The sequence below is a fragment of the Pan troglodytes genome, chromosome 1 (genome assembly GCF_028858775.2).
Source record: "Pan troglodytes isolate AG18354 chromosome 1, NHGRI_mPanTro3-v2.0_pri, whole genome shotgun sequence".
Lineage (NCBI taxonomy): Eukaryota > Metazoa > Chordata > Mammalia > Primates > Hominidae > Pan > Pan troglodytes.
Genome location: NC_072398.2, coordinates 25306565 through 25323356, shown reverse-complemented (window position 1 = coordinate 25323356; position 16792 = coordinate 25306565). Strand labels below are relative to the sequence as shown.

Below are 16792 nucleotides of genomic sequence, written 5' to 3'. Positions count from 1 at the left end.
AACTCTGAAAATAATCAAGCTGGAAAACTTACACTACCTGACTTCAAGACTTATAAAAGTTCCAGTGACCAATGCACGTGGTATTGACGTCAAAATAGACAAGTAGATCAATCAAACAGAATAGAGAGTACAAAAATAGCCCCACATACATGAGGCAACTGATTTTAGACAAAAGGTGCAAAAGCAACTGAGTGGAAAAAGAATAATCTTTCCAATAAATACTGCTTATACAATTAGATATTCATATTACAAAGATAAACCTCAGGGCCGGGCACGGTGGCTCACGCCTGTAATCCCAGCACTTTGGGAGGCCGAGGCGGGTGGATCACCTGAGGTCAGGAGTTCGAGACCAGCCTGACCAATATGGTGAAACCCCATCTCTACTAAAAGTACAAAAACTAGCTGGGCATGGTGGCAGGCACCTATAATCCCAGCTACTCGGGAGGCTGAGGCAGGAGAGTCACTTGAACATAGGAGGTGGAGGTTGCAGTGAGCCAAGATCGCGCCACTGCACTCCAGCCTAGGTGACAGAGTGAGACTCTGTATCAAAAAAAAAAAAAAATGAACTTTGATTCTCACACCATATGCAAACATTAACTCAATAGGGATCATAGATTTAGAGGTAAAACTGAAAACTACAAAACTTCCAAAAGAAAACAAAGGAAAAAAAAATCTCTATGACCCTGGGTTGGACAAAGAGTTCTTAGATACAACACTAAAAGTATGCTCCATTAAAAAAAAAAAAAAAATTGGATCCAGACTATTAGAACTTTCAAACTCAGTGACAGAGCAAAAAACTGGGCAAAAGATTTGAACAAATAATTTCACCAAAGAAGAAACACAGAGAGCAAATAAGCACATGAAAAGATGTCCAAAATCATTAGTCATTAGAGAAATACAAATTAAAACCACAATGCAATACCACTACACATATATTTTAATGGCTAAAATTAAAAAGACTGACCATACCAAACTTTGGCAAGGATGTGGAAACAGTAAAACTCTGGTGGGCATGTAAAATAATATGATCGCTTTGGAAACACTTGGCAGCTTTTTAAAAATATATATATAAAGATATAATATATCTCTTTAATAGAAACACAGTCTCACTTTGTTGCCCAGGCTAGCCTCAAACTTCTGGCTTCAAGTCATCCTCATGCCTCAGCCTCTAGTTGGTGGAGGAGAAGACACATTGTGTCCATATGCAGTAAAACAATGGCTAAGATCATTTTTATCATCTACATTTCATCTTTTCATCATTGTAAGACAATTATTAAATCAAAGAAAAGCTCAGGCACCATGGCTAACATCTGTAATCCCAGCACTTTGGGAGGCAGAGGTGGGTGGATCACTTGAGGTCAGGAGTTCGAAACCAGCCTGGCCAACATGGTGAAACCCCGACTCTACTAAAAATACAAAAATTAGCTGGGTGTGGTCGCAGGCACCTGTAATCCCAGCTACTCGGGAGGCTGAGGCAGGAGAATTGCTTGAACCCAGGAGGTGGAGGTTGCAGTGAGCCGAGATCACACCACTGCACTCCAGCCTGGGCAACAGAATGTGACTTCATCCCAGAAAACAATAAAATAAAATAAAAATAAAAATAAGTAAATCAAAGAAAAGAAAAAGAAGAATCTGAAAAAAGACACAGTAGGAGAAAATGGTACTTAAGATCATCTGAATTCTACTATAAATGTACTGATGATTGGAGAAAGGTAGTTTAGCTAATCCCTAATGGCACTAAAAATAGTGACCGCTGAAAAGAAATGTCTTCAAAATATACCAAAGATGCATGCTCAAATTCACATGCAATAGCAAGAGTATAAATACATAATTTTCCTTTTTTTTTTGAGACAGAGTGTCACTCTTGTTGCCCAGGCTGGAGTGCCATGGCGCAACCTAGGCTCACTGCAATTTCTGCCTCCCGGGTTCAAGAGATTCTCCTGCCTCAGCCTCCTGAGTAGCTGGGATTACAGACATGTACTACTACACCCGGCTAATTCTGTATTTTTAGTGGAGATGGGGTTTCTCCATGTTGGTCAGACTGGTTTTGAACTCCTGACCTCAGGTGAGTCACCCACTTCAGCCTCCCAAAGTGCTGGGATAACAGGCGTGAGCCACTGCACCCGGCCAATTTTGCATTTTTAATAAAGTGATGATTGCAACAAATAAAATCACCAAATAAGAAATACTTCCTCAAACTTGCTCAGCATTTATTTTGTCTGAATTTGTGTCACATTAAACATATAACTTCTTCCAATAGTCAGCCATATACAGATCATTAAAATTAATAGTTTCTATGAAACAAATTTAAAATAACCTTTAAAAAGCGGCCATCCTTAGCCCATTGAATAACAAAGAAATAATGAATAAGATTTAAAGTTAAAAAATATGTATCACTGTGGTATATATAGTATGGATAAAAACAACAACTTACACCGTTCTCCTTTCTTCGATATTCACCAGGAACTTTTACACCATTTCTTTTTAAACTTGGATCCTGAGATCTTGGTCCACTCACTAAGGACAAAATTCAAAAACTATGCATTAACACTAGAGTTGACAGATATTTTAAGAACCAGTTCATTTCTGAGTTCTGTCATTACTGTTGTTTGATATTTTAAGTTGAATGTATTCTTAAAATATTTTCTAATAGCAATGGACTTAAGGTCTCATAACTCAGTGTGTTTTGCAAAATTAATTTCATGGAACAGTGAATACTCAGCACTACTAAATATCAAATGCCACCTATTCATTAGGAAAGCTGTCTGATTCACATACCAAAGGAGGAAAAATTAACAAACGTAATGTACTTCTGACTATGAGTAATTCATACCATTTGCTTATAGTTGCTCTTCCTAGTCATCTATTTAGCTACTCAGTAGTTAAACCAAGAAAAACTTCACTGAAATAGTTGAAAATTACATCAATGCATCCTTGTACTCGCTAACAATATTTTTAACTTATTATGAGAAGAAAGCACTTAAAAAAAGGAACAAGTAGTATCTTAATTATTTGGTTTATTGCAAACATTTTGTGGTAATTTGTAAGTACTATGAAGTACTTCCACATTTATTTAAGCAAAATGTTTGTTTAAGTTTGTGAAGGTACTATCCAGAAACACTATATATTCTGCTTTTTTGGCTAAAAAGAATTTTTAAAGACAAAATACATGGGTCTTTCAGTACCACTTAATGTATCATAAAAGGAAACGTCTTAATTTAAACTAATAGATTATAAGAAGCAAATAATACCAACAGAGAATTTTAAAAATACATTAAATTAAGCTCATACGTGTACTTCCCAGAAATTAAAAAAATTATCAAATTACCTCCCAAGAAACTTAAGTAAAATGTCTATTATAACTGTCAGGAATCTTAGCACAAATTCCCGTTGCTAATAAACAAATAAATAAACATGTCTACTCAGAGCCAAGTATCACACTTGCACCTAATTCTAGTACGATCAGCTTTTATTTTTAAAATGCAGCTCAATTATCTGGCAAAATAGCTCAGGTAATCTGCCACAATATTTCTGTAAGAAAAAAAAACTTCTATAATTTCAGAATAATTGCTTTCTTTGCTGTCTTAAAGAGAGAGCACTTAACTAGTTTCTCCTTTGTATCATCAGTTACCTAATTAAAGTAAGCAGCAAGAGCCTTAAACATAATTTCATATACATTCAGGGTCACAGGTCCTAATTGAATTGGAAAAAGAATATGGTGACAGTCTCCTAATCCTTAATCAAGAGGTCTAGACTAAAAACAGTAAGTTAACACCTTAATAAAGGAGACTGAAAAATAATCCTTGTTTTATCCCAATTTCAACACTATGTGGCACTGGTGTTTTGTGACAACGTGAAAACAGCTCCTTTATCTTCAGATTATATTTCTCACATTGCTGACACTGAAACTGCATATTGCACTATTGAGAGACTATTTAATAATTTATCCAGTACTATACAGCAAGATATTTGAACAGGTAGATGAATGGGTAAAATTCAACTAATTAGATGAGTGCATGCGATGTAAATAGAGAACAAAAAAAAAATAAGATGCAAATGCCAATATAAAACTACAAAAAAAAAAAGAAAAAAAGCCTACGGAAAAAAATACATGTTTACTTAAAATAAAATTACAGACACCAGTGATACTGAAAGGCAACCAGGTAGCTTGGCTGAGGTGATTCAGGTTCCACTCCTGGCTCTGCCTCTAGGTGTGTGGCCTCTGACAAGTCACTTAACCCCTAAGTATCAGCATTTCTCATCTGTAGGGTAGAAGGGGCCAAACTAAGTCAATTCTGCCCCTCAGCTAACCCATACTCTAAATTTAATCATTCCTAATGGTCAGGTACCATATAGACACTTGCGTTAATGCAACAGTTAGTTAATAAAACTGAACTTTTTTTTTGGAGACGGAGTCTCGCTCTGTCGCCCAGGCTGGAGTGCAAATGGTGTGATCTCGGCTCACTGCAACATCCGCCTCCCGGGTTCAAGCGATTCTTCCACTTCAGCCTCCCAAGTAGCTGGGATTACAGACGCCCGGCTAATTTTTGTCTTTTGTTGTTGTTGTTGTTTTCGTTTTTTCAGATGAGTCTTGCTGTGTCGCCAGGCTGGAGTGCGTGGCGCCATCTCAGCTCACTGTAACCTCCAACTCCCTGATTCAAGTGATTCTCCCGCCTCAGCCTCCCGAGTAGCTGGGATCACAGGCACATGCCACCATGCCCAGCTAATTTTTGTATTTTTAGTAGAGACGGGGTTTCACCATGTTGGCCAGGATGGTCTGTCTCGATCTCCTGACTTCATGATCCTCCCGCCTCGGCCTCCCAAAGTGCTGGGATTACAGGCGTGAGCCACCATACCCGGCCTAATTTTTATATTTTTAGTAGAGACAGAGTTTCGTCATGTTGGCCAGGCTGGTCTCAAACTCCTGATCTAAGGTGATCCACCCACCTCAGCCTCCCAGAGTGCTGGGATTACAGGCATGAGCCACCGCGCTCAGCCAAAATTGAGCTTTTATAATGTCCAATAACCCTGCTCGTTCTCCCACATCCTACAAGACTGCTGGGTCACAGGGATGGCTGTGTCCCCAGTGTCTACTGCTGCTTCCCACCCACATTCTCTCTCCATCCTCTCCCTACAGTCATCTATAAACTCTGGTCACAATCCCTGGTCACTAACGATGTGACCAATTGACTCCCTTGTTCTCTCCACCTCCAAGTCCTGCCTTCATTCTGGATGACATTACCGCCCAAATGCTAGCCTCTCAGTTCTAGCTTTCTCGTCTCCACTCTAATTCAGCCTCATTTCAGGGCCCCACCTGGGACCACAACACTAGACGCCCTCTACCTCCGAAATTTTCAATTCAAACCTTCTGTTTTTTGACCACTATTTCCTTTCAATCTCAGGCGTCTCACTCATTTCCTCTCACACCTGTTTTTTATCTAACTGAGACTCACAGCCTCTTAACTCTGTCTACTCTTTCCCCACAGCCCCTCCTGTCTTCACTTCTTCCCCACCCAGCTGAGGTATCACCTTGCCAATACCCTCTTCTCCCCTGTCCCACTGACCTCCCATTGAATTTGTCTAGAAACCTTGGGTTTTCTAGACAATTGCCTAGAAAAATTTGTCTAGACACCTTTGTTTTCTTCTCTTCTTACAACCCACCTGGGCTGTAGACCACCACTGGAGAAAAATCATGTATGGTCTCATGGTCTCTAATCTCAACTGGCCTCAATGGTTCCCAGCAGTCTGGCTTCCCTAGTAAGCCCTCTCTCCTAATCTCCAAAACAGCTCCAGCTTCCCACCCACCTCCATCATCACTCCTACCTCAGAGAAAACAAATGTTTTTAGATGAGAAATCCCTCAACTTACTCCCACAAAATGCACAAATTTAGCCACATCTGCCACAGTTTTATTTCTGTCCTATTATTATGGAAGAGGGATCCTTCCTCTTGTCTAAGAGGACTTTCTGCCTCAGGGCTGTGGAAGGACCTAATCAGGGACCCTGCCTAACAAGTGTTTCCTTTCTTATAGTTTCAACCCCCTGCTCTAATGACTCCTTCCCACCTGCATTAAACAACTATAGTCAAACTTCTCCCCTCGACAGTCTATCTCCACTGTTGCCACTTCCTAACCTCTCCTTCACCTCTCAAATTACCTGGCTTCTCATCATGTGCCACCTACTACTCCCAGCACAAAATAAAAGCTTAAATATCTGCCACGATTCACAGAGCACTACCTACCAATGTCTCTGCCAGGGGGGCGTTCATGACGAAGGAAGAAGCGAACTTCGTTCCTCTGACTTCCAAATCGTTGAAGAACATCAAACATTCGCTCATTATCCGCAACTGGACGTTCTAAAGCAAATGAGTAGAAACCGCATTATTTTCAGGTAAAAGAAAGATAAATATATCATTCACCATCTATCCTTCATGCAAATTATACATTATGGATACAACAAATGCTTAGTATCTCAGGTAAATTTTTTTCATTAAAACACGTCTTAGAAACTGAAGTCACACAGATTTTCCACACACACAGAGTCAAGCCAGGGTGGAATACTACAAAGGGCAATGCATCTCAGCCAGCTGTCAGGAGCTCAGCAGTCTAAATCCAGTGGGCTCCGCGCTGGCCACAGGCGCACCATTTAACTTCTGTGGTTCCAAAAGTTTCTGTAAAATCTATATTAGATCAGATAGTCCCTTCTAACACTAATATTCATGATTCTCCGAATATACAAAGAAAATATTAAAAAGCTACTTTCTAAATAGCCTAGTCTTTTTTTTTTTAATTGTAGTTTTCAATACAGGCTATTTTTAAATTATAATTTTACAAACAATATTTTAAAAAATCAGACCCATCCATTTCCAAATAAAAGTCTATTTACTGCTGTAAAATGTATCTATATTTGCCCCTCTTCCAGTGAGAATACCAGTGTCAGAATTTTCCTGGAAACAAAAAGAAGGGCACACCTAAATACCTAGTAAAAATAGAAGCTTCAGGAGAAACAATATATCTCAAGCTGTCCTAAAAAAATCTTCCAATCTCAAGGGATCTGGATATAAAAACGAGACACACTGTTTGAGGAGGCAATTGCTTAAAATCAATGAAACTCCAGTAATGTCAACATGATTTTTAAATATAAGAATGTTGAAATACCCTAAGAAAACTCAACACATTTATCAGTAATCAAGGACACTATCTCAACACCTTAAATAAACATGGGCAGAGAACAGAGCAGGCAAGCATTCACCAGCCAATTTGGTGAACCAACCCTGAACTTAATCTGCTTGGCTGCAACAAAATGCAGTTCTGGTTCTACTTCCAGTAACATAACATACTGAGTTGACATAGATAATCCCCTTTTATAAACCACACATATTCTAAGACCTCCCCCAAAAAGGATACACCACAGTTAGAGAGAAACACCTCCAAAAGAAATTCTGAGTAGCCCTTCCACCCACCCCTACAAAATACACACACACATGCTGTACTCAAAACAAGTAAAATCTCCAGGTTCCAGGAGCAAAGAGAGAACTCAAAGGAAGTAAAGTAGCTTGCTGTCCACGCTGGACTGCCCCAGAAAGATATGGACTTCTCACAAGCTCTAGGCTAACATCCCGATGGCCCTGTGATGGCAAAAGATCAGGCATAGGCCTGCATAAGCTGAAACAGACACTTCGAAGGCTCTCAAAGCTCCCTACTAACACTCATGTGCCAACCACACCTACGGTCATGCACTGCATGTTGACAGTGGTCCCATAAGATTTTAAGGCCATATTTTTACGGTACCTTTTCCTATGTTTAAATATGTTTAGATACACAAATATGTACCACTGTGTTACAACTGCCTACAGTATTCAATACAGTAACATGCTGTACAGGTTTGTAGCCTAGGAGCAAAAGGCTGTATACCATATAGCCTAGGTGTGTAGTAGGCTATACCATCTAGATTTGTGTAAGTACGCTCTATGATGTTCACACAACAACAAAATCACCTACTGACAAATTTCTCGGCACATATCACCATTATTGACACATGACTGTATCTCCTTGACAGGGCATTCCTGCCTATGTGACTCTGAACATGACATTCCTATCATTCATCATCCCCCCCAGCACCCTTTTCTCCTGCAGATGAAATACATCTATTACTGCAACTATCACATTGTATTATAAATGTCTGTGGATACTTGTTTCTCTTTGTGCCCTGTAAGATACCTGAAGGCAACTTTCATCTCTGTATCCCTCTCAATCAAGTGCAGTCCCTAGCACATAACAGGCATCCGAGAAATATTCACTAAGCAAATACACGAGTGGGTAGTGAGGAAATGCAAAAGGAAACAAGAGAGGAGAGGAGAAGAAAGGCTTAACACTTAGAGAATTAAGTAATAGGGGAACACATTTACACCTTTGGAATAAGATTTTTTTTTTTTTAATAACACACAAATAGGCCTGACATCCTGAATGGTTTTTAAATGCCTACAAATCAAGAGGGAAGGGAAAAAGCCAGAGTAAACATGAGCAAAGAATATAAAGAAACAATTTCAAAAACCAAAAAGCCAAATGGCCAACGAACAAATGAAAAAACAGGCAACCACATTTGAAATCAGAAATATGCAAATTTAAACAAAAGTCAGGTTTTCAGCTATCAGTTTAGTAAAAGTTAAAATATTATAACTTGATGAGGATATACATCTAGAAATAACTGGAAAGGGTATGAACTGATATAACCTTTGCAGAAGAAAATCTGACAATATATATTACATTTTCAAATGTGTGAACCTTTATGTTAATGTGGTTCATGATAGTAACCTTTTTACTACCTATGGGTATCCCATAACATCATGTTGTATACCTTAAATATACACATTAAAAAAAAAAAAAAAAGTGTGGCCTGGCCAGGCACAGTGGCTCACACCTGTAATCCCAACACTTTGGAAGGCTGAGGCTGAAGGATCACTTAAGCCCAGGAGTCTAAGACCAGCCTAGGCAACATAGCAAAACCCCATCTTTACAAAAAATACAAAAATTAGCTGGGTGTGGTGGCACATTCCTATAGTCCCAACTACTCAGGAGGCTGAGGTGGGAGGATCACTTGAGCCTAGAAGGTCAAGGCTGCAGCAAGCCAAGACTGAATCACACTGCACTCCAGCCTGGGCGACACAGCAAGACCTTGTCTCAATAAAAAAATAAAATATTTCACATCAATTACTGCATGTGGAGGAGGGGGAGGGAAAGGAGGAAGGGGAGGGAAAGAAAGAAGAAGAAAAACAAAATTTTTTTTGAAAATTTAAAAAATGTATGAACTTTTAACCAAAGAATTCCATTTTTGGCATCCACCCCCTAGAGAAATGCTTGCATAGGATCAGAAGAGGTTCCTAAAAGGATTTTTACTGCAGCACTTATTAAAACAAGATAATTTATTTAAATGTTTGTAAATAAAGCAATTGTTAGCTCAACTATAGTTTATGCATACTGGGGGAAATTATGTGATAATTTAAAAATAACGTGGTGGCTCATGTCTGTAATCCCAGCACTTTGAGAGGCTGAGGCAGGCGGATCACTTGAGGTCAGGAGTTCAAAACCAGCCTGGCCAACATGGTGAAACTCCATCTCTACTGAAAATATAAAAATTAGCTGGGCGTGGTGGTGGGCGCCTGTAGTTCCAGCTACTCAGGGGGCTGAGGCAGCAGAATCACTTGAACATAGGAGGCAGAGATGGCAGTGAGCCGAGATGGTACCACTGCACTCCAGCCTGGGCAACAGAGTGAGACTCAGTCTCAAAAAAAAGATACAGATTTACACATACTAATCTGAAAAGAAAAGATCTACAAGCTATGTTGTAAGGTAAAATAGTAAACTGGAGAACACTGATATGTATGCTACTGTTTACATAAAGGAAAAATAGAGAAACAACACAAAAATATTTCTACAGTTACTTATAAATGCAGAGAAAAGGTCTGAGAATTATCTGGCTAAAATCATAAGTGATTACATCAAGAGATCAGGGGAATCGCTTAGGACAGAGACATCCATTCTGTTTATATTATTACCTTTTTTAAAAACTAGAGGCTGATCGTGGTGGCTCACACCTGTAATCCAGCACTTTGGGAGGCCGAGGCAGGCGGATCACAAGGTCAGGAGATCGAGACCATCCTAGCCAACATGATGAAACTCTCTCTCTACTAAAAATACAAAAAAAATTAGCTGGTGTGGTGGCGCGTGCCTGTAATCCCAACTACTCAGAAGGCTGAGGCACGAGAATCACTTGAACCCAGGAGGCGGAAGTTGCAGTGGGCCGAGATCGCACCACTGCACTTCAGCCTGGTGACGGAGCGAGACTCCATCTCAAAAAAAAAAAAAAGAAAAGAAAAAGAAAAAAATCTAGAACACTTATCGATGTTATCATTAAAAAAAAATTTTTTTTTTTGAGACAGAATCTTGCTGTCACCCAGGCTGGAGTGGAGTGGAGTTGCGCGATCTCGGCTCATTGCAACCTCTGCCTCCTGAGTTCAAGGGATTCTCCTGCCTCAGCCTCCCCAGTAGCTGGGATTACAGGTGCCCGCCATCATGCCTGGCTAATTTTTGTATTTTACTTTAGTAGAAGCGGGGTTTCACCATGTTGGCCAGGCTGGTCTCAAACTCCTAAACTCAGGTGATCAACCCTCCTCGGCCTCCCAAAGTGCTGGGATTATAGGCGTCAGCCACCATGTCCGGCCAAAAATTTTTTAATTAAAAAGTTGTGCCGGGCGCAGTGGCTCACACCTGTAATCCCAGCACTTTGGGAGGCCGAGGTGGTGGATCACCTGAGGTAGGGAGTTCGAGTTTCTCCATGACCAACATGGAGAAAGCCCGTCTCTACTAAAAATACAAAATTAGTTGGGCGTGGTGGCGTATGCCTGTAATCCCCAGCTACTCGGGAGGCTGAGGCAGGAGAATTGCTTGAACCCAGGAGGCGGAGGTTGCAGTGAGCCGAGATCGCGCCATTGCACTCCAGTCTGGGCAACAAGAGCGAAACTCTGTCTCAAAAAAAAAAAAAAAGTTGTAAGAAAGAAAATCCTTTACATGTCATCATCACATAGTAAAGGTTATTAAATTCAAGTGAGCAAGAGGAATAAGTGGGATCAAAAGTATCAAGGAACAGAGTACAGCCCTGGCAAAGATAGAACACTTCTTCCTCTATGAAAATGAGAAGAAAATGGAGACACACAGAGAGAATCTGAGGTAGAGAGTAAGAAAACTGAGGGGCCAGGCGCGGTGGCTCACACCTGTAATCCCAGCGCTTTGGGAGGCCGAGACGGGTGGATCACGAGGTCAGGAGATCAAGACCATCCTGGCTAACACGGTGAAACCCCGTCTCTACTAAAAATACAAAAAATTAGCCGGGCATGGGGGTGGGTGCCTGTAGTCCCAGCTACTCGGGAGGCTGAGGCAGGAGAATGGCGTGAACCTGGGAGGCAGAGCTTTCAGTGAGCCAAAATCGCGCCACTGCACTCCAGCCTGGGCGACAGAGTGAGACTCCGTCTCAAAAAAAAAAAAAAAAAAGAAAACTGAGGAAGCACACAATGGATGGTTTCAATTATCTCAGTAAAGAATAAAGCAAGGTAATTTGCTAAATGCAAGGAGGTTACCAGGAGCAGCTAGAAGTTCATTTCCTCATTCTGTAAATATTTCTACAGCATCTACTAGGTACAAGGCACTCCCCTTGAGCTGGGGATACAGCAGTGAACAAGATAAACAAGGTCTCTACCCTTAAATAGTTTACATTCTAGTGCATATGTTTGGGGCTATCAGGATAAAAGAAGCAATAAACTAATAAACACACACAAAGAGTGACGGGCCTTCTGCAGAGGATTACATCAGGATGATGTAACTGAGAACTAACTTCATGGCTACTTTTGGCAGGGTGCTCAGGAAAAGCCTCTCCAGAAGGAGATTAACATTTTAGCTGCAATCCAGAAGGAACCAGCAATGACAGTATCTGGAGACAGAGCAATACAAACAGTGGGAATGGCTATCACCAATGACTCTAAGGTGGGAATGAGCTTAGCATATTCGAGAAATATTTTTAAAGCTGCAGGAAGACGCAGAGAAGAAAATGGTACCAGATAAGAGCAAAGACAAAGAATCTACAGAACTTCACAACCTAATATTAAAAGTTTGGATTTTATTCTAAGTGGAGGAGAAGTCGCTAGTTTTAAGCAGGAAAGTGAAATTATCTAATTTTCATTTTCAAAAGATCCCTTGGGCTTCTTCATGTGATTGTTCTAATCTGGTTCCTATGTAAACAGAAAAGAAAGTAATTCGGAGACTGCAGAAGACCTTCCAGAACATCCAACTGTAGAAAAGTTAACCAAAGATGAATAAAAGGACTTGCCTGAAAAGAAGTGGGGGCTCAGCTGAAGTTAGCTATCATGAATGGCATGAACTCAATTAACACAGTGTGTGACTTGCTCTGGGGATATCTGGCATCCCCAGAGGTGAAAAAGGAAACCAGCAGGAGTTCACCCAGCCTGTGTAGGAACAAGGCAGAAATGATGAAAAATTACTCCCACATCTACCACCTCCTATGGAGCCAAAAAGAAACCAGGCTATCCCATTTTAGAGCTCCAAAGAACCATACAGAAGGATTGATTTCAAGGCTTACAATAATGCCCACGAGTTCACCACTGCTGTCTGCCACTACAGTTCCTCAACACTGAGTAGCTTCCTCTAAAAACCTACAGAAATTGAGAGAAGGCAAACCAGTTAGGATGCCTCAAATTTCTAATTAAGTAAAGCTTACACATACAAAGACACTGTTGAGCACCATCCACTGGACCACAACAGCCCAGATGACCTTTTGTATTTTATATTGTGGTGTCTCCATTTTATTGGAGAAAAAGAAAACAGAAAAAGACTTCATGTATCATACCAAAGCTGGATCAGGAACACTATTTCTGCCGGACATGCTATTCTCCAGTTTCTCCCCGGAGAAACATGAGCATTCACACAGTGCCACATCTACAAACCAACATTAATAGAAGACAGAAGAACTAAAGCACGAGGCTGTCAGCGTCTCTCACCAGAGCCACACCACACTTCAGCCAAATGGCAATCACTCTCGCCGGGTTCTTTGCACAGATCCACCACGTCTCTGCATATTGTTTCTGGAGTAACTGGAACTTCTGTGAAGTGCTGCTCATTGTTACTGAGATACACGGTAAGAAACATCTAAAAATTAAGAGAGAAACACACGGTTACTGGTACTGTCTGCCTAATGTGGTATTCACCTTAAATTCCTTTCTCCAAACAAAATCTCAGTTGGAAGTGCAAACGTACAACAGAACAGCCTGGCTGTCACCCGGCCAAAGGTGAGGTGTGGACTGGGGGTTGAGGGAGACCTGGAGCCCAGCCCCTACCATGGGGCAGTAGCTCTAGAACCCTTGGTGACCCTGGAATACAGTCACATCAGTTCAAATTAAATCTGTTTTTGCCAGTTTTATTCATGTTGTTTGCCAAATACTTATATATGCTGGACCCATACTACAAATATATCTTCCTGTCAATCCTGTAAAGGTTGATGCGACAACCTCATCCATATATACTTATTTATGCACAGTCTCTTTTTTGGAAGGACACGTAAGAATGTAACATGCTGCTTCTGAAGTGGAAGCAGGAGGGAACAGAGCTTGTGGGGCAGCTCTGTATAAACCTAATCTTTATATAATGTACATATATTACCTATTCAAAAAATTGTACTTTTTTTTTTGGAGACAGAGTCTCACTCCATCTCCCAGGCTGGAGCACAGTGGCATGATCTCGGCTCACTGCAACATCCGCCTCCCGAGTTCAAGTGATTCTCCTGTCTCAGCCTCCCGAGTAGCTGGGATTACAGGCGCATGCCATATCACACCACACCACACCATGCCACATCTGGCTAATTTTTGTATTTTTAGTAGAGACGGGGTTTCATTATGTTGGCCAGGCTGGTTTCAAACTCCTGACTTCAGGTGATCCACCCACCTCGGCCTCCCAAAGTGCTGGGATTACAGGCGTGAGCCACTGCGCCCGGCCAAAAAATTGTACTTCTAAAATGTTTTAAGCAAATTAAATACCTACTTTGAAGTACAAGATTTCATTAACAAAGTATAAGTAGAAATGAGTAGCTGTTATGTTAACACCTACCTGACCTTGTATATAAACACTGAGACCAACAGAAGGTTTACATTTAAAACTCACTAATAGGCTGGGTGTAGTGGCCTACACCTGTAATCCCAACACTTTGGGAGGCCAAGGCGGGAAGATCATGTGAGTCCAGGAGTTTAAGACCAGTCTGGGCAACGAAGCAACACTCCATTTCTACCAAAAATTAAAAGAAAATCAGCCAGACATGGTGGCACATGCCTGTGGTCCCTGCTACTTGGAAGGCTGAGTGGGGAAGACTGCTTGAGTCCAGGAGGTCGCAGCTGTAGTGAGAAGTGACTGCACCACTGCACTCCAGCCTGGGTGAGACCCTGACTCAAAAAAAAAAAAAAAAAAAAAAAAAAAACCTAACAATCTTGACAATCTTTCTCCTAGTAAAAAAAGACACTGTATCTTAGAAAACTGCTACTAAAGAATTAAATTTTTCACACCTATTAAATTACAAAAAAAAAAAATCTTGTTAATTTCCAATGCTGAAGAAACTAAGTGAAACAGGAAACAAGTTTTCGACAGTGATGCAAATTAGTAAGGCTCTATGTTTATTCAATTCAATGAGTAACTCCATGCAAGTCAGTATGTATCAGGATTAAAAAATAATAATTTGAAAGCGTTACCTCACAGTGAGAATACATCCTGTGAAAATAATTCCAATCAAAGAAAGAGAATGCATAACCTATGGAACATAAACTTGAGGGACAAGTTTAGTCTTTTAAAATCATTAATGAAACTATGCTAAGCACTGGGAAAAGTTTGGGTTTTAAGACTGCAAAAAAGCAGAATAAGTAGGATATACCCTATGACCACAATGACAGGAGGACATCACACAGCAATTGGAGGGCCTACCAACAGTCACACAACTCCCCTTCCAACTTAAATGTCTCTGCCCATTACCCCCAAGTGGAGAAAGCTGCATTAAGATGTTGTTTGGGAAAAGGCAGCACCTGATTAGGGATGATGATGGAAACTGGCTAAGACATCAGACTCGGTGCCTCAAGAATTGGTCAGAGAAAGAGGAGATATACATGAGAGAAAGAGCGGACCCTTGCACTCAAGCCAGTCCAAGCCTCCACATTCTGCAACCAAAGCTGTTAACTCACATGAACAGGTATAACAGAGGGTGATCCAGAAAAATTAAAATAGTGAACACTGTTGAAACAATTTTTTAATGGAAAAAAAAAAACACTGTAGACTTTCCCAGTATGAGCTCAAAAGCTCTCAAGCTAATTATCTCAGGCTTTTCACATTTTGACTACATAAAGGTACATAGTTCTAGAGTTCAACTTAGCCAACAAGGCAGCACTCAAAATTATTACACAAAAATCATAAAGCCTTGACTAAATCATTGAAAAAATAAAACGATTAACAAAGCACAGAAGTACACTCGTCTGCTGCTCCCAAAGTATACAGCATATTCAGTGATGGAGACAAATAATGTACACTTTAGCATTAAATACTCCCTCTCCATACTCCCTACCGATGCAAAAACTTGCTTTGAAGTTTATCACTTTGAAAATAGTAACTTTTCATTGTAAATATGAAGCTTAGAGGTGTTAAGTTACAGAAATACTGGAAATACAGAGTATATGCTAAACACACACCTTATCAACAAATAAAAGCCTATTATGTAAGATAGCACCTTACCTCTGTAAACTTCATCTTTCAGACACATTATCTCAGAAACTTACATCAACTCTCAGATAAACAGCAGGTGTTATTTTCTCTTTATAAATGAAGAAAAAGACTCAGATAAGTGATCTATTTGCCTACTGAAATGAGAAAGGTACAATTCTGTTTTTCTGATCTATCCTCTATTCTTTAAGCTGTCCTTTATAGAAAGAAAATACTAGGAAATGCTCCATTTAACCACAGTTACCCACACTTTAACAGAGATCTGATCTTTTACTTTCTGGAAAACCAACAGCTTCATTTATTTAAAAGTACAATTAAAAATAAGAATGATGACAGATGTGTTCTATTTACGGTTACTTTTCCCACAGGTTTAACACTGGTATGAACAGTAAGTGTACGAGTTGACCCCGCTTCTACCTGTAATGTATGGAGATTAGCTCTGCGGTGATTTTAGTAATTGTACTGCAGTCCGCGATGCTGGGCCAGCAACACGCTATTTTTGTCGATTCCCAGGCAGGAGATCTAGTTCAAACTCCAGATTTCTTCATAATTAGTTAGACTACCTTAGGCAAGTAATGTCACCTCTCTGAAACTCAGCATCCTCATCTTCAAAGTGAGTCTTTAAGTTCCCCAATAGCTACACGTTTACCTACGTAACAAACCTGCACATCCTGCACCTGTATCCCAGAACTTCAAATTAATTTTTTTTTAAAAAAGTTCCCTAAGAGCTACTATTTAGTAAATGCTTACTAGGTACCAGAGTAAAAGTCAACATTTTTACAGCAGCCTACAAGGTCTGCTGTAGTCATGATCTGGCCCCCATTTCCTTCTAATCCCCCCTCACTCTGTGCTCTATCAGCGTCCTCTTTGCTGTTCATCAAACACACCAGGCATGTTCCCAGGTGGGAGCCTCTGTACTTGCTGTTCCTCTATTTGGAATGCGCTTCTTTGTATGCCAGTGTAACTCTCCCTTCCTCAT

At 40.4% G+C, this 16792-nt stretch overlaps 1 protein-coding gene across 4 annotated transcripts in view; it reads right to left on the bottom strand.

The window, feature by feature from the left end:
- Positions 1-16792, bottom strand: part of TP53BP2 (tumor protein p53 binding protein 2) — a 65717-nt gene that overhangs the window by 27882 nt on the left and 21043 nt on the right. For 2 of the 4 annotated variants that reach the window (XM_009441559.4, XM_016939555.4), the window contains exons 2-4: positions 13065-13212; positions 6240-6353; positions 2435-2517 (exon numbers count right to left, since the gene is read on the bottom strand). In XM_009441559.4, the coding sequence (XP_009439834.3) occupies positions 2435-2517; positions 6240-6353; positions 13065-13212 (345 nt within the window). Of the gene's footprint in view, positions 1-2434; positions 2518-6239; positions 6354-10052; positions 10185-13064; positions 13213-16792 lie in introns of all 4 variants that reach the window. The other 2 variants (XM_063809871.1, XM_063809872.1) reach the window with 2 other exon arrangements.